The sequence below is a fragment of the Mixophyes fleayi genome, chromosome 3 (genome assembly GCF_038048845.1).
Source record: "Mixophyes fleayi isolate aMixFle1 chromosome 3, aMixFle1.hap1, whole genome shotgun sequence".
Taxonomy (NCBI): Eukaryota; Metazoa; Chordata; class Amphibia; order Anura; family Limnodynastidae; genus Mixophyes; species Mixophyes fleayi.
In genome coordinates this window covers 269043143-269061317 of record NC_134404.1, presented here as the reverse complement: position 1 = coordinate 269061317, position 18175 = coordinate 269043143, and the positions used below count along the sequence as shown (strand labels likewise).

At 35.5% G+C, this 18175-nt stretch overlaps 1 protein-coding gene across 2 annotated transcripts in view; it reads right to left on the bottom strand.

Annotated features, from left to right (window-relative positions):
• Nucleotides 1–1246: 1246 nt before the first annotated feature.
• RGS17 (regulator of G protein signaling 17) overlaps nucleotides 1247–18175 on the bottom strand; it is a 94010-nt gene continuing 77081 nt past the window's right edge. For both annotated transcript variants that reach the window (XM_075200710.1, XM_075200711.1), the window contains exons 4-5: nucleotides 7426–7660; nucleotides 1247–3105 (exon numbers count right to left, since the gene is read on the bottom strand). In XM_075200710.1, coding sequence (XP_075056811.1) covers nucleotides 2917–3105; nucleotides 7426–7660 — 424 coding nt within the window. In that variant the 3' untranslated portion in view covers nucleotides 1247–2916. The remainder of the gene's footprint in view (nucleotides 3106–7425; nucleotides 7661–18175) is intronic.

The window sequence follows — 18175 nt, the reverse complement described above, 5'->3', positions numbered from 1 at the left end:
ACTCCAGACAACAATCTGATTCATTCAGCAACTGAATATTGTACTATTTATCCTCTGCATGAAAGTTTTATTTTAGTTGATTTAGAAACCTTAACTGCTCAATATTATCCTTATACTCTAAATTACTAATTTTCTATCAAAATATTTTTATACAATAAGTCAATGTTGGAAAATGAATGTAAAAAGATTACTGCTCCACTATGAAAACTTTATGAATCTACCAATAAATATGTCACCAGCATTATAACAAAGCAGTTAATGAAATAAATTACGAGCCATTAAGTTTGACTGCACCTTTAACATATGTATTTAAAAAGACTTGCCTTTTGTCTAAATATTCCAAGGTTGGAAACAACTACATAACACATGTTCATTTTCATAACCAGTTAAGAAAAATCTGGTACAAGCACAACCCATGCAGTTTTATTTTTCTCAGCAGTAATAAGAAATGCCATTTTTTATAAATATAATTATCATGCATTCAAAGCTCTTAACACAGTATTAGGACATTGAAATTATCAAGGAAATGTTATGTCATTAACATTATTCTTTATTTTGCCAAAAATAAATGGAAAATTAAACTGACACACACCCTGGAGTTTTTTTTTTGTTTTAAATTTCCATTACTTGGAAGTGGGAGACTAGGAAAGTCCATCATGTAAGCCCATAAAATGGCACAGAAGAACTTTTCTCTCCAAATTTTTTCTCACTAAAACAAATCTCGCTATTAATCTGTGAAATTTAAAGTTAAGTAATGTAAACAGAGACCTTTAAATTACTACTCACAAATGAGTAGAAATTCTGCCTTTATCTCCTGTACTTATTTTCTAATGTTAATACAGATTTTATATCTGTACTGTGTTATTGCGCATTGAGCACCATAACATACTGTATATGACACCAAAAAATAGAACATGAAAGTATATACATTTTAATTTAGAACAAAATGGTCGAACAACAGCATAGTAACTGTAGATAGTTAAACCAGATACTTGAAAGTTTTTATTTTTCACACTCTTAAAAAAATCCTTTCGTTTTTTTGCTACGTACATATATATATTAACTGAGAATAATTACATCTTTATTCATATGGCAAAATCAATAGGAATATAGTATTGAATCGCACAGTAACGTTTTAAGTCAAAACATTTTTTTTACTTTTTTCAAAAGAAATTATTGTAATAAATATGTATTTTTCAATTTATCTACAATTTTATAAATAATAACATTTTAAAAGTGCTGAATATTAAATTCTGAATATTCAGAAGCCTCAGTGTAAACAGAATCTATTCTTAATTTATTGTTTCTTTAAACTCTATATTTTTCAAATACCAACATAAGTAAAATATTTGCATAGAGAGCATACAATAGCCCTTTAAATCCATTTCTCCTGATTTCTGTACAAGATAAAAATGTAAAATATTTTATGTTATCATATATGTGAAATGATGCAAACAAAAATTGCAATTTTTCAAGTAAAAGTTACTAAAACTGCATAAATGAACAAAAAACTCTAAAATCTTAAATTAAAAAATAGAGGTAGTAACAAGTAATTAACAAATATCTGTTAAACACTTAGAACTCATGCAATTAATGTCTTAAGCAGGTATTTTATTTTAATGTTTGTTGATTGTTATCTTTGAAATATGTAATTATAATTATGACAAAATGTAAATGTTTGCTGTTTGTGTGCGCGCGTGCATGTGTGTATATAAAAATATGCCAAACAAACAGAAGTAAAACCATTACTCAGACAGCACAAGCAAATATGCTGGTTTTCTACCTCTGTATTCTATTTAAATAATAAAAGTTTGGTTTCGTTGCTGATCTCTACAGCTTATTATGTTTCAAGGAGAGGTACAATAAGGTTAGAAGCTGAGAGATTTAATTTTTAGTTTATGTAGCTATTGTAAAGATAATTTGTTCATGTAACTTAAACTCAACAGTCTAAGCATTTTTGCACAGAGTAATATGAATTTAAACACAGATGTTTCATGAAAATGTTTCCAATGCTAACTATAAGTAAACATTTTTTTTTATTATATTTGATTTTTAAAATATTAAAGTATCAAGCTTATTGTTAGCTAATTTTTTGCTGAAATACATGTTAGACAACACTGTTAAAACTGGATGACCAGTTTTATTAAATCAATTTATCTATATGACATCTAAAATGTACATAAATATGCAAATTTCTAATAATAATAAACAGTTCAGAAATTTGGTCATCCAGACATATCCTTTAAATGGTTTGTGCTTTTTTGACAATGCAAATTCTGTAAAACAAAATAATAAAGCCACAATTTGGCAGTGAACATCTGTGAGAATTACAGCTTCTATTTCTTTTACTTTCGTCAAATGTTACTCACTTTTTCATGTATTGACGTCACAATATCTGATTTCTTTAATCATTTAAAAAAATACAGTTTACGTCTATAATAGTACTATTATTACGTATTTGTCAACTGTGGAAACACAACCAAACTGAAAATTTGTTTCCTTATTTTTAACGTAACACTGTGTTCCACATAAAGTAGTGCTAAGTACATGTTTAATGCAATTGCCTATATTTTGCAACATGTGAGTCGTGGGTAAAGATAATTTTTATCTTTACACATGCAGTATGAGACAAAACAATTTGTTTGTTCATAGTCCCTCAAATAGGTCATTATTTTCTACACTCAAGTGAACTGTGTATAAAACAAACGTGGCAATTCCAGTGTTGTTTATTTCTCAAACTCAAGCATGAAAGACCTTGGGGAAATGAAGACAGAAAGCAATTTTTTTGTTTAATCTTCACAGTAGCCTGAGTAGTGCACGACCAGAGTTCTCCAGGAACTCAGTGTCTGATGTTATTAAACTACATATTTGTTCTGTTGAGACAAAAAAAAACATATATTTCGCCAAAACTTTCAGCTACGAGTCAATGGTGGAACCTTCTGTACTCTCAAGAAGAGTCTTAAATACTTGTGAGTTCAAAAATCTTGGAAATGAGTCTCTGTGCATCAATGTGTAAATTTGAAGTTGAGCATCTTCATACATGTGAGGGGTTGGATCCAGCAAATTTCTGTTGATCACCTCCCGTACTCTGGAATCCAGACTGACCTGTGGACATAGACAAGTTCAGGAATTAGGTAGAAATATATCGTAAAATGTTCTATAAACAAGCGACATGAATATATGTTATACATCCTGTAAAATATATCCTTATATATAGAAAGTAGTGATGTCACTTGTTTTACATGACTCATTTTTAAAGTGTTCCATACTGGAATGCATAACTGTCAGTGAATATAAAATACAAGCAACATTCTTTGTTCAAATTATAACTTGCGTTATAAGAAAAAATCCACTGACTTTCTGAAAACTCAAAAGTATATTAAAAGTAACCTTAGTGTTCTCTATCCTGTATAAAAGCACTCGGCCTGCGACCTTGATCTTTTATATAGTGACGGAATGCCTTGGTGGTTTCTAGTATCATTATAATAATATATGAGTGGTGTGAATCCTTGTATATACAGCTGTGAAATCTATCCTTGTCTTTGTCAACCTGTGACACCGCTAGGCATAATAAATAATATCTTCCAGTATGCTGGCAATGTTAGCACAATTCTCATCCTTGCCAGTGAGTGACAGAGATCATATACTTCACATTTGTTCATGCACTGTGTTTGAAAAATACAGCATTTGCCTTCAAATTTACCTCATCTAAATATTATACTTAATAAAATACACACATCACTGCCTCTGTATCTGACCCTGTCTCAGTCACCACCACATCCAGCTTGTTTTATTATAATAAACAAATAAATAAATAAAAAGTAAGCAGAACTTCCTCCCCCAATCCATCACCGACCCCAATGATTGCTAGTCTGGGCTGTTTTCCACGACAACAGGGAGTATATGGGTATGGGGTCCCCCTGCTATAGTGGAAACCAGTCAAAGGCTGATCAGTGTGGTGTTGGTGTCTCTATGAGAAGTAGGAATGCAAAAAAAAGTGCCCCTTCTGGAGGCTACTAGCACCAGGCTGAAAAGCACTGGGACCCATCCTCCCCTTGTGCAGTGAAAGAAGGGCAACTTTGATTTCTAAGACCTGTGCCCAATTTTCAAAAATAGAATAAATAAATAAATAAACACACCATTTTAAAATAAATGTACTTGAATAAAACACTCTCCAAAACTTGGGTTCACTTCTTAAATTAAATAATATTAAATATTTCTTGATCTGTTTCAGTCCAAATGGGGGAAAAACAAAACCCAAAAATCCTTATACAATAGACCCACCCACTCACAACAAATCATCACCACAAAATAATGAGTTTCTCAGGGACTCTGGAAGCTGTCATCCAGTCAAAAGTTTGTCATTGGCGGCAGTCTGCCAATATGGGAGTCCCTTTACTTCCATATTTGAGCATTCATAGCAGCAAGTAGGTCTTTTTTATGGGGATTTTTAGGTTTTGATTTATTTCCCATGTGGCTTACTACTGGTCAAGCAAAAATAAAAAGATTTTATCTTAAATTGAAAAAGGTGGAATGCAATGATTCCGGTAGCTGCTTAATTGAATTACAGTGTATTTAAAATTGTGTTTGCATATTTATTTATTTTACTCTTTTGGTATAATAAGCTGTGACCATTTGGTGGGGGGGGGGGGGGGGGGGTAGACTGCCCACTTTTAAATTTGATACAATTCTTTTCATTACAAAGTGCAGAATCACTGGATTGAGCAGAGGTACTGTTATAAATCATTTGCACTTCTCGACTTTTCAGCAAGTGACTGACAGTTATTTCAGCACAGACCACTAATGCTGGCAATTCAATATATTAAAATGCAATCAAGTTTTTTAATTATTTATTATCACCATCATCTGTCACTCAGTGTAAACTGTTCTACTCACCACAACCTCTTTAATTTACAAGGTTTCAACAGCAAAGCATATGTTTAGCCATGGTATTGCAAGCAACACGTATCAACTGTTTGGTGCTTGACATTAATATTACACGTGTAAAGTTGTAGGGCATGTGCTATGCATTGACAGCACATTTGCCTGGTGTTAAAAGACGATTTTACACATGCTGAATCTGTATTATCCAATGCTGCGCGAGTTTCTATAACTCATATAAGACCAAGGGCTAGATTTACTAAACTGCGGGTTTGAAAAAGTGGAGATGTTGCCTATAACAACCAATCAGATTCTAGCTGTCATTGTGTAGAATGTACTAAATAAATGATAGCTAGAATCTGATTGGTTGCTATAGGCAACATCTCCACTTTTTCAAACCCGCAGTTTAGTAAATATACCCCCAAGACTCAAAATCACTGAACTGCTTTAAATCCAAGGGTAAAAATGTCCTTCTACATAATGTTTTAACAGACTTTCTGGAATTATTTCAGTTTGAAGGAAATAAGTTAATTGATATACTAAGCAGCTTTACAGGGAGTTGGGTAGTCGACAGACAATTAGAGAAAAAGATTGATGACAGGCTTTTAAGTTTGGTACTTTTAAAAAAACATTAAACTTAAACATCAACAGAAAGTATGACACATGGAGTTTACACTTAAACAATTTTCTTTATCTTTAGTGCTGTTCCAGTTTATATTTAAAGCCTGTACATACTTTAGCTAGCAGGGACACACAGTTTATATTACTACAAAGTATCAAGGACAATTCTACTTGTAGACAAAAACAAAGGATTTATGTATGTACAGGTGAGGTCCTAATCATAGATGATATATATGTGCTGCTATTCCATTATATTGTGTACTTTATTCTCAGATGCTCGTGTTTGAAACTTGACAATCTCTAGCGGTCGTGGAATTATAATGAATACATTTTGACCGTTAGATAGTAATAAATAAGTGTGTTATCTTTATGCCTATTTTGTTAATGAATGACAGTATTTACCAGAGTGAATGTCATATAATATATGATTGTAATGATTGGCAGCCCGATGAAAGGTATAAAGCTGTTAAAAGTCATCTACGAGTTTTGTGGCTGTGGCAAAGTTCTTTTAATCGCGGCCACAGATCTTCAAGGTGACTTCTAATATCCTTTATATTTTACAGTATTGGATTTGGGATCATCATATTCCAATAACTTAGTTATATGAAACATTTTGACCATTTAGAATATTATAACATTTTAATTAAACAGATAAGTCAAAACATGTCTAATTTACATTTTTACGGAATGTCTTAGTTTAAATAGCAATATTGCATTATGTATGTCTTCGGACATTTGCAAGTCGATTCATATCTGCCATTCAACAGTTGAAATAGACAGATGGTGGAATAAAATGAATTAATAGCCTATTGGTTGCAATCCAGCATAGTATATGTTATCACCAAACTAAAATGTGATTCCACTTCGGCGATATCACTCTGCATTTTTGGTTTGACGCTGTTTGACCTGAGCCTGCTAAATGTCAGCGGTAATAATGGCAATAATTGCATATATTTATTGTTTATTTATTATCATACTATTTGCATTCTGCAATCATAGTATGCAGTGTTTTAAAAGAATAGGTAATTTCTCCTCCATTGGAGTTTACTGTCTAAATTCCCTACCATACAAACCCACACATAGTAGAAAACCCACACAAACATACATCCAACTTATTTCTAAGGGATACATCACCTCCTTGGGGCAGCATTATATACTATAACCCGTAGGCTCCATATCTATGAACATTTTTTTTAGGCATATTTTTTGCCTGTAGGACAGAATTCTAAATTATTCACATTCTTTCACAGTCCAACATGGCCAGAATATCCAAAAACATATTTACGGACATAGCCTTAAAGAAAAAGATCGCTAGAGTGTTAAATGTCAAACATACATCCACCATCACGTAAGACTATAAATCAGTATTGAGCATGGCATTTCACATTATTCAGTTCAAAGAGCTGACATTGGATAGATTACAAGGCAGTGAGGACTGTCTTTACAGAGAAGATATGGCTCACCAAAGATGGAGAAGTTACAGTGAAGTCCAGTGCAGCTTTATAAGACAGTGTATCTGGCAAATGATTATACTCAGGATAGGTATAATTTTGGTAATAACAGTTATATAATAGAGGTTAAAATAGGTTATATTTTCAAAATTAGCCCTTTGGGTTTATTTTGCACTTTTAACCCCAAAACAACAATTCGCAAAGACAGACTTTGGGCTAGATTTACTAAGCTGCGGGTTTGAAAAAGTGGGGATGTTGCCTATAGCAACCAATCAGATTCTAGCTGTCATTTTGCAGAAGGTACTAAATAAATGAAAGCTAGAATCTGATTGGTTGCTATAGGCAACATCCCCACTTTTTCAAACCCGCAGCTTAGTAAATCTAGCCCTTTATCCTTTAAAAATCCGGAAATGTTTCACACATTTATTATATACAAGCACACATGCATCCTTATAACACATGCAAAGTATACCTCTTTTGGTGAAAGAATAGAGATATAATCTTCATATATATTCCTAGCCATCTCAGCAACAGTTTTCTTGTTTTGTTCATTCTTTAAGTCTTCACATGCCAGCCAGAAAAGGAGATTTTCTTCACTGTATTCTGTGCGTAAAAATTCCCGGAAGAGATTTCTTCCTGCAGGACTTCTCATCATCTTGTCAAAATTGTGAGACCAAGATAGAATTTCCTCTGTCGTAGGAATTTGGCTGAAAGTCAAAATGCGTTATTAGCATAATTTTGTATGCACTGTTGATGTATTTACAACAATCATTGGAATTGAATTCTAAGATCGTGTAGCAGTTTGATTGGAAAGTAAAATAATAAGCAGTTAACCTACACTGAAGCTTTTAAAAGGATCTAGTGAAATTGCTATATTTGCACTATAAAATATGTCAACAAATTTATGATTTTAAAATAAGTTAACACATGTATATGCCAATAAAATGCTGAAGAAGAAAATAACACTCTCCTTTTAGCTATGTTTCACTGCCAGGAGAATGTAAAAGAGGGACAAATGAAGAAAAGTGAGATGTGGAAATGATTATAATAATATAAGTACAGTACATTGAACAACGTACAGCTCTGAAAGCAGTATAAATAGAGTGCATGCTCCACAGCACTCACTACACCTGTGTGAAATTTTCGTGGTTTATTTTGTTTCTTACCTATTCATTACTTTGTGAAATTGTTCCTCTTTCCTAGTTTTTTAATCAGTGTTTTCCAGTGTGATTCCTACTTTGCTCTAAGTGACTTCCAAAAATATTACTTACTTACTGTTTCTCAGTGTCATTCTTACTTCCCTAAGTAACTTGTTTCCTTATCTATAAATTACATAAACAAGTGTTTTTCTGGTGTTAATCCTGCTTTCCTCATGGGGTAATTCTTGATTTAGTACTTATTGTTTTTACAGTATGAACCATACTTTCCTAACTATTACTTTCTCATTTATTTGCTGTGTAAATACAAAATCAGCATCAAATCTTAGATAGACATAATAATTTTTCTACATTTTTCTATTGAAAATGAAAACTTGCATAAAACAAGATCATACTATAATATATATTCATACATATATACAGTGGTTGAAGTGGGGGTGTATACGGTGGTGTGCCATACAGCCACTTCTCCGACTGTCTTCATTGTAAAATTATCAAATTCCATTCATTTACATTCCTATTACATTTTTCATACTGCCACTTCTAAATTTCATCTTTGACCACTGTATATATATATATATATATATATATATATATATATATATATAAAAAGAGAGAGAGAGAGAGGGAGTGAGGGAGCGAGGGAGCGAGGGAGAGAGAGTGAGAGAGGGAGAGAGGAAAAAAAGCTTCATAGATTGATAACTATGTCCCTTATTGCCTTAGGGAAACTTACAGGTTAAATTTTCAATTTTCTTGTGTGTTTTCAACCAACCCAAATTGTTTCTGCTACAAATATTGTGTGAGACATTTGGCTCTTTTCACATTTTTAAATATACTTGCTGCCGTATGCTACATTCACATGCTCACATGACAGCTACTGATCCTGATGTGAGATATTTAAATATTTAATTTTACTAGTGTGACATACTGCAAACATCTGTGTTTGTCTACCTACTACAGTGAATATATACAGATAATGTCAATGCATTGTTAGTTGGCACACAGTGAAATCTACTTCGAGTGAATTTTTTTCCCACTCTTAATGTAGTTTCGGTGGGCACATAGCTTAAGGTCTTGCTTTGTAAACATATATCTGATTCCCAAGAAACGTTGAGTTTAAAATAGCTGTTTTGAAACAGCCTGATCGCAGATTGTTGGCTGCCTTTCTATATGAGGTTAAATCGTAATTTGGTCACAGGCCAAAACAAAGATGTGCTTTACCTTCCCAGAGCATGAGGGTTTCCCAGACTCAAATGCTGTGGGAACTCTGAGTAATCCAGATGCAGTACATGTACTTTCATGCATTCCACTGAACGTGTAATATCCAATCAAGTTAAACAAAGATATCCTACCTTATTGTTTTCTTTGCCTTTCCCATTGATGTATACAAAATCTAATGGTTCCAATGTTGTCACTTTTTTATTTCTGCCTCCTTGGAAAATACCCTCAATAGTTTTAATTATTTGCATTCCTATATAATGATGATGATTATGATGTGTATTTTGTGGTATATTAAAAATGATTAGTTATATTAAAAAACAATGTTGTCCAACATACAAAGAGAGGATAACACCATGAAAAATCAATACCTCTCATCAAAAATTTGAATTGCTTCTAATAAAATTAATTGCAAATTTAAATAAAATGTAATCACTTCACAAATGTGTATCCTATGGTAGATGTGTCTGTCTCATATTTAAATTAGCTAAATGGGGAGGAGCACAGCAACATTTTAGGCACTTTACTTCTATGTGCATAGTTGAGGAAACTGAACATACAGCCATTAAGGACAGGGACAGGGTCTTTCTAATCTTAAGGAGAAGTGGCTGCATTTAAAGCGGTTGCAATGCATTTTATATGAAGATGTGAGCTACGATGGATTGCTCTCTTCCAGTCCATCCACAGATTTAGGTCAGGGCTCTGACTTGGCCAGTCAAGGACATTCACCTTCCTAAACTTGTGTCACTGCCACTGCGTTGTTGTCTTGACCTTATCTATAGGGTCGTTGTTGTGCTGGAAGGTGAACCACCTGCCCATCTTCAGCTGTCTAGCAGAGGGCCGCAAGTTTTTCTCAATTATTTGGGTGTACTTGCAGCATCCATCTTCTCTTCAATCCTGACCAATCACCCAGTCCCTGCTGAAGCAAAACACTCTCACAACATAATGTTGCCACCACCATGCTTCACAGTAGGTATGGTGTGTTTTGGGTGGTGTGATTGGTTTGTGCCAAGTGTTTTTGCAAAGCGCAAATGAGACTAAATGTGACACTTTATCAGAAGTGGCTTCCTTCTTGCCACCCTGCCCTACAGGGCAGCTTTTTGTGAAGCTTGTGAGATAGTTATCACATGCACAGACTGGCGAATCTCAGCCGTAAACAATTGTAAGTCCTTCAAAGTTGCCATTAGCCTCTTGGTAGCTTCCCTAATCAATATCCTCCTGGATCTGTCATCCAGTTCGGAGGGATAGCCTGATCTAGGAAAGATGTTTGTGGTGTCATACGCTTTGCACTTCTTAATAATGCTTTGAACGGTACTCAGTGGGAGAGCAAAAACCTTTCATATCTTTTTGTATTCTATCCACAACTTTATTCTGGAGCCCTTTTGAATGCACTTTTCTAACCATGGTGAAATCTTTGCCTTACCATGCACTACTAGTAGTAGAATCTTCAAATTATATACAGTTTAAATCTAAAGAAATCAACTGATGTCTGGTGGTGGCCCCTTAGCCTGTTGTGTGATCTGGAAGATGATTGGTTATACCTGAGCAAGATTATAATGGTTACAATAAAGATATGAGCACTTGACCAAAATTTAGTAATTAAATTATATTATTTGTCAATAATTTTTGAAAATGTTAATTTCCTTTTGATGAGGGGTATAATGTGTAAATACAGCTGGAAAAAAAATGATTTCATTTATTTCAATTTCTATGGTATAATGTAATGAAAGGTAATTTTGACAGGATATGATGTTTTGTTATAGGCACTGTGTTCCCTAACTTTAACAAGTTATTTATTATTAGGTATTAAGTGATTGGCAGTGTAACTTTCATAATATAGTAAACTTTATGTCAACAGTGAGTAATGTAAACTATGTATACACATGCCACTCTACCCTAACTATGCTCTATTTAGCTCTGCCCTGTGCATATTTTTTGCAACTTATGTCTGTACTGAAACCCCAAACCATCATAACTTAAACTCTGACAAACAATGGCTATATGTTTCCTCTGATGTATTTATGTACAGTTAAAGAAACAAAAAATTCTCTGAGATTACTTTAACTACATGAGGTACACCCTTAAACGGATGCTTTCACTAGAACCAAGCAAATTGTCTAACCAAAACTCTTTAATTAGACATTAAAAAATATATGGTGCCAAGTTTCAATGTAATACAGCTGGTCTCTCAATGAATACTGATAACATGAGACATAAATAGAAATATATATCTTATAGACTTTACATGGTGTGACTCAAAGCTTTAAACCTTTCTAAACATATCTGATAATAAAGTTAAAGTTCTATGGAAAACAGTATGAACATAAAAGTCTCTCAAAAGTATGTAACAACATGTATGTTAAAACCCCTTGATTAAAGTATTGTATCCATGATATAGGTGTCCAATACATTTGCAGAGAGAAACTGATAAAAACAAAATGTTTCGTACCCATTTTGTCAAGGCCCAAAGGACCAAAATTGTACTAACCATAACTAAGTAAATTTGGTGTTTAAATATAGGGTGGTGTCACAAGGGCAATTTGTTTACTAGAAAAACTCTAGCATTTATGGAGCTCCATTGCTCCATGACTACAGGTAGTAGTAAAGTGGGAACGTCCTTCCCCTGTCACATGGAGCAATTAAGCTTAGATAACATTGCATGTAGCATCTTCATCACTTAATTCCTCCTGTGTGACAGGGAAGGAGACCTCCCATTCACTTCATTCTATTTTCATGAGAGCGATTAAGTGCTGGGTGCCCTAATGCTTTTCTGGGTAAAAAGGCCATACCACTCAATATTTCAGTCCCTGGGATGGGATAAGGGGCATGGCCACAGCAATGTGGGGGCATGGCTACACCACAATGGGGGAGTGGTCACACTACGCTGGCCTACCTACCACTGTAAAGCACTAAGCTGCCCATTAGATATCTATTTTCCCTTCCTAACACTGCAGCACCTGGTATGTTGCACTCGTTCACTGTTGCTATGCTTGCTATGGAGATACCTCTCAATATTCCCACCCTCGGGACAAATATGTCTTCGGTTGGGACAGCAGGACAGAGTCCTAAAATCAGGACTGTTCTGCCAAAATCGGGAAAGATGGGAGGTATGGAAAGGCACTAGTGTTCACAATATGACATCAACAACAAGGTGATGCCCATATGATGCAACTGGCTAATCAGTTTTAAAATGGCTAAAATGGTAAAGTAATTTTGTAAATAAAAATAACAAGGAATGGAAAGTTGATACTTTAACAGATACCTGTATAAGAAATCATTGCAAGCTTTAAAAGACACTAAGGACTATTTACTTGTCAGGTCTAAATATACTTATAACCTTTATAAGACTTTTATTGTTTATATTTACATAAGTATTTTGTAATATATTATACATATAATAAAATAAGCATATAATTAAATCATTAGAAAGTTACTGAAGATAGGGACCAAGGCAAGAAAATTGCTCCTGCAACTGACACGTGAGCACTATGGATTGGTGGACAGGTAAATTGATAATTTATTGCATAATTTTCCACGGCCATTAGTGGTGTGAAGAATAGATAACATTTTCTCACACAAAGCAGAAATGCATGATTCCCACTGCAGTGTCGTTTTGCTCATGCCAGGAAGTGGTTGTCTTATTGTGGTATTAGTAAAACCACAAGAAAAAAATAAATCAATTAGCTTCAGTAAAAGAGTGTTTATTTAAGTATCAATAATATCTGGTAAATATTTTATCTTGGTGAAAAAAATTAAAAGCTTTAAGTATTTTTTGTTGGAGCAAGGGATGGATTTAGCACAGTTAGCACAGTAAGCCTCTGTCTAGGGGTGGAAGAAGCTGAGAAGGCAGCTGTTTCCCTGCACTGTGTGTAAGCAAAGAACTGAGAGAGCTATAAAAATCGACTGTTGGAAATTTTGGGAAAACTATTGAATTTTGAGAAAACGATGTGGCCTCCAAATAATGCATAGTTTAGGAAGGTCGTGTGCATGAAATACATGATATTTGAGTGTTATAGTTGTTATTAAACAAACATTGTAGAGCGACAGGAATATAAAACAAGTCTAAAAGGGTTCTAGTGGCAATAGTGGGTATGTCTACAATGTGACAATGAAGCCAAATTAAAGGAGTATTATAACGCATTAAAAAAAGTAGTTTATGCACTAAGCAGGGAGTAAACATTCTTTTGTGTAAAGTCTAGGTCCACACATGTGCAGATTTTTGTATGCCACTTTAGGCAAAAATCAGTGGGACAGAGTCCTAAAATCAGGATTGTCCCATCAAAATCTGTGCACTATCTACTGATGATTACAACAAGCTGCAGAGAGGACAAATTTAAAGTGTGTGGACAGATAGAATAGAGGCATGTCCTAGCTGAACTCAAAATTGCAGAATTAAAATAAAGCTGCCCTGTATTGTGCACCACACACAACAGCAGCCAGTATTTTCGCTTAATTTGCACCTCTTTCATTGCAACATGGTTTGTCTATTCAGATATTATATCTGTATTCCAATCGGAGTATATTGTGATCCATTTGCACTTAGGTGGACACATATACATATTCATACTTTTGATATTGTTTTGGATGTTTTATACTGGTCACTTTTATGTGTACAAATTGTTTTTATATGGTATAAAGATATGAATAAATGCAATATTTTATGGTGATTCGTGACTATATTATATGATTTATTATTACTTTTCTTGATCAGCCGGCTGGGTTTTTAGCGCTGCAATCTGTTTTTCTACACTAGATTGTTTATAAGGTGTTTGCAACCACCTTTATTATTGCAGCTGCTTGACCTATAGGCTTACTGTGTTTGTACATATTATTTTTAGGCGCCATAATAAGGGTATATTTTTTCTTTTGTTAGAAATGGTTTGTCCAGATGTAAATTTGCATTTTTTTCTGGATTTGCTCCTAATTCTAAATGAGGCCTGATGTGTTTAATTGAAGTGTTATGGTTATTTAGAATTTTCATTTTTAGTCATGCTTTCCTGAGCTCACATCTGCTCATAACTCCCAATAGATGTGAATTGACGCAAATGTACTTTTCTAAATGACAATCTGGCTAAATAACTCTTACATAGATGAAACTAGTATCTCATTTTCATTTGAATAGGGACTGCCTCTAGCATTGTATGGCTTCTGAATTTTTTTTATTCCTTTAGATATCACACTGGCACATCTATCATCTTGGTTTCACAAACTTGTCTTGTGGCATTTACAAATGAAGCTACACCTACTGACCAGCTAGAGCGGTATGCATGTACTATGATTTTCTCAGCATGTTCACATATTACTAATGGGAAAAGGCGGGAGCAAATACATAAAAACCAGGTGACCTTAATTAAGAGACTTTAATGGCTCCCACTGGGGGCATCCACCATGATTTGCATTATGACATTAAAACCAATAGTAGAATACATAGAATGAGAGTGTCACATTTTCCTTGTTTCTTTTATTAATGTGGAGTCTAAGAGTGCCAGGTACCTTGAACAATACTTAGGTCTGATCTGATGTTAACTCACAATCTCTCACCAGGTACAACTTGATAACATTGTTCCCTCTACTTTCTCCTTCCTGGTCTCATTTCTTCCCCACACCACTCTTTCTTGCCTAGATCAGGTTGCCTCACTCTAAAATTACACCCTTACCAGTGCCCTTGTCTCTAACACTGGCAACTTCCGGATGGAAGGCTCTCACGCCCTTCCAATAATCCAACCCCATCAGCTTTTTGCCATCCTTTACTCCCTCTTCTCCCCTCTTTTCCTCATCGATCTATGCTCTTGTCTTTGCAATCCACTCCACATCCAAAATTTATACATCATGATTTCTACTCCCATCAGTTGCACCACACTTTCCCCCTTCCCTTTCCACCTTGTCCCCTCTCCTCCTTCCTTGGGGAATGCCATCTGAACCCCCCCCCTCGCTAGCCCATCCACCTTCTCTTTGACTCCAGAATCTGTGGCTTAAGTCTATGCCCTTCTATCCTCTTCACCCACCTGCCCCCTTGATACCAACTCCTCTCACCTCCTTCACTAATTCTCTCGAGGCTCCAACCTAGCCCACCTCCTCAACCTCTCTCTCTGCTGGTACTTTCCCCTCTTCCTTGAAACATGCTGTCTTCTCCCCCATGCTCAAAAAACTTGCTGTTGACCCTGTCTCTATCTCTAATTACTGCCCTATCTGCTTCCTTTCTTTTGCCTCTAAACTTCTCAAGTGGCTTGTTTACAATCGTCTCACCTATTCTCTCTTCATACTACCTCATAAACCTAGTTCAACCTGGCTTTCGTTCACTCCACACTACTGAACTGTCACTATTGACATTATTTCCACTAAATCTAAGAGACACCTCCCTTCTCATACTTCTCAGATTCTCTGCTACCTTTGATATCACTGACCACCCCCTACTTTTACAAAATACCCATAACAATGTATTCTTCTAGTTAATACACATATCTATGTATCCTCCCCTAACCTCTCTCCTTCCTTCATCTCTCGTGACTCCTGCTGTCTTCTAGCCTTCTCATCTTCAATGTCCCTTCTTCATGACCTTAATTGTCGTTTTCACCTCCATGGCATCCTCATCTCCACCCATCTCTCTTTATGCTGATAACACTACCCTGTCCTTTGTCATTGAAGTCTACTGCCTAGTGGTCATCCTCGACTCATCCATTTCCGTCACTCCTCACATTCAGTCCCCCTTCAAACTATGCTGTTTCCACCTCCAGAACATAGGCAAGATCTGGCCCTTTCTCACCATAGAAGCTACCAAAACTCTTATTCACTCCCTTGTAATCTGTTCCCTTGGTTACTATAACCTCCTCTCTTCTGCCCTAGCCAAATCCCACCTTGCCCCTCTTCAGTCTAGCAATGCCTCTGCCTGCCTTAATTTCCTCTCCCACCGCTCTATCTCCGCTGTCCCTCTCTGCCATTCACTAAAATGGCTTGCTGTTTCCTACAGAATTCATTTTAAACTCCTCCCCTGCCCTACAAAGCCATCAACCCATCCTTTCCCCCTACATCTAGTATCTCATCTCTACCCACACTCCTTCCTGCCCCTTCTGCTTTGCCAATGAATGCCTCCTAGCTACCACACTGATTACATATTCCCACTCCCACCTCCAAGACTTCATCTGGATTGCTCCTCACTTACGGAACAATCTCTCAGTTAACCTCTACTCACCAGGGATTCAAGTCTGCCCTTAAGGCTTATTTATTTATTCAAGCCTATCAGCCAACCTACTAACTCTTTAGTCTATGCTACCACCTCCGCTCCCCCACTCGGTGCCATCATATTTGGGTCCTCCACTTCCCTCTAAGCTGTAAGCTCTCATGAGCAGGCCCCTCTTTCCTGATGTTCTCCTTCTACAATTGCATCTCCATCTGTTCCTCTAGGCCTGCTTCCCTAGCCCTATTTACTTGAGCCAGGCCTACTTCACGTTGGACATTACCATTACACTACTCACTGTCCTGTAAACAATTTGATCTGTAAAGTTATCTAATGTATAATTATGTTTAGTTTAAAATGTATTTTGTAATTTATTAAGGAGTGTTGCTGTCTGTGTATTGAATATTAATGTAAGTTTCATATACAGCACTGCAGAAATTTTGTGGCGCCTTATAAATAAATGATAATAATAATAATTACTTTTGCTGCATTCATTTAAGTACACTTGGTGGTGTAACCTATTATCTAGGCAATATCATCAGCTAACACATTTTAATATATATGCAGCACAATTACGCTTAAAAAGCCATTGTGAGAGATTGAAATAGTTACAGAGATAAGAACAAAGGGACTGATGCAGAGTTGGCTGCAGTTGGCCGCAATTGTGTCCCAGATCGTAAGTGTAAAATACCCTCACAAAAAACGCAATTGTGTGTATATGCAAACCTCTATTTTAAGATAAGTGCAGATCGACAAGAGAAGTATATGTGCTTGATTTATGCCTTATACACATCACAGACACCTGTACCCATGTTTTAAACCATTTTCTATTAGCCATCAATAAAGTGTAAAAATCCTCTGTAATACACTAAAAACAACTCCTTGTCTTGTGTAAAAAGCTTTGCTTGAACATTGACACAATAGCCTATTATATACTCGAGCGACAAAGAAAGCATTAATGGAGAATTTGCAACAGCCAATCACAATCAGTATTTTAGTGATATCAACCATCCTCATCATCATCATCAGGTATTTGCACCTGCCTCTGACCACACGCAAATAATATGACTTTTCAAGGCATAAATGCATCTAGAGCCATTCTGAATCTGTTCACAATTTAGCAAACACGGACTTACTGTACTCCGCCTATGTAAGAACGCCACTGTCCTGCCCCTTCCTGACTATCCAGGCCAAGGTTGAAATAAGTGGCAGAATCACACAAATCTGCATGGGTGTATATGCAAACAAATACTGTCCCGGGTTTGCGCTTTGTTAAATCACGCAAGATATGCTACATCAACTGGTGTAGTACTCACTCTGCATCAGCCCCAAAGACAACAAATGTAAAATATTTGCAGCAATAAAAGTTTTTTTAAAAAAGCTTTTTTTAAAAAAAAAACAAAACAAATTATTGTACAGAAACGTAACCCACACAAAATGGATACAATCTTTCTTCAATCTGCAATCCCATAAAAATGTATGTGTTTTTTTTTTTTCAACAAATCACTCTGATTTCAAGATGTTGTTAACTATTTACAGCATACTTGTACACCCTGTACACTGCCTAGTGAAGTTAACAGGACAGGAGCCTCCATGTCGCAATTTGCAGTGAATTATGCCATTTCGGCCCCGTCGCCAATATCAAAATATTGCTGTGGCATCATTGCTGGGAG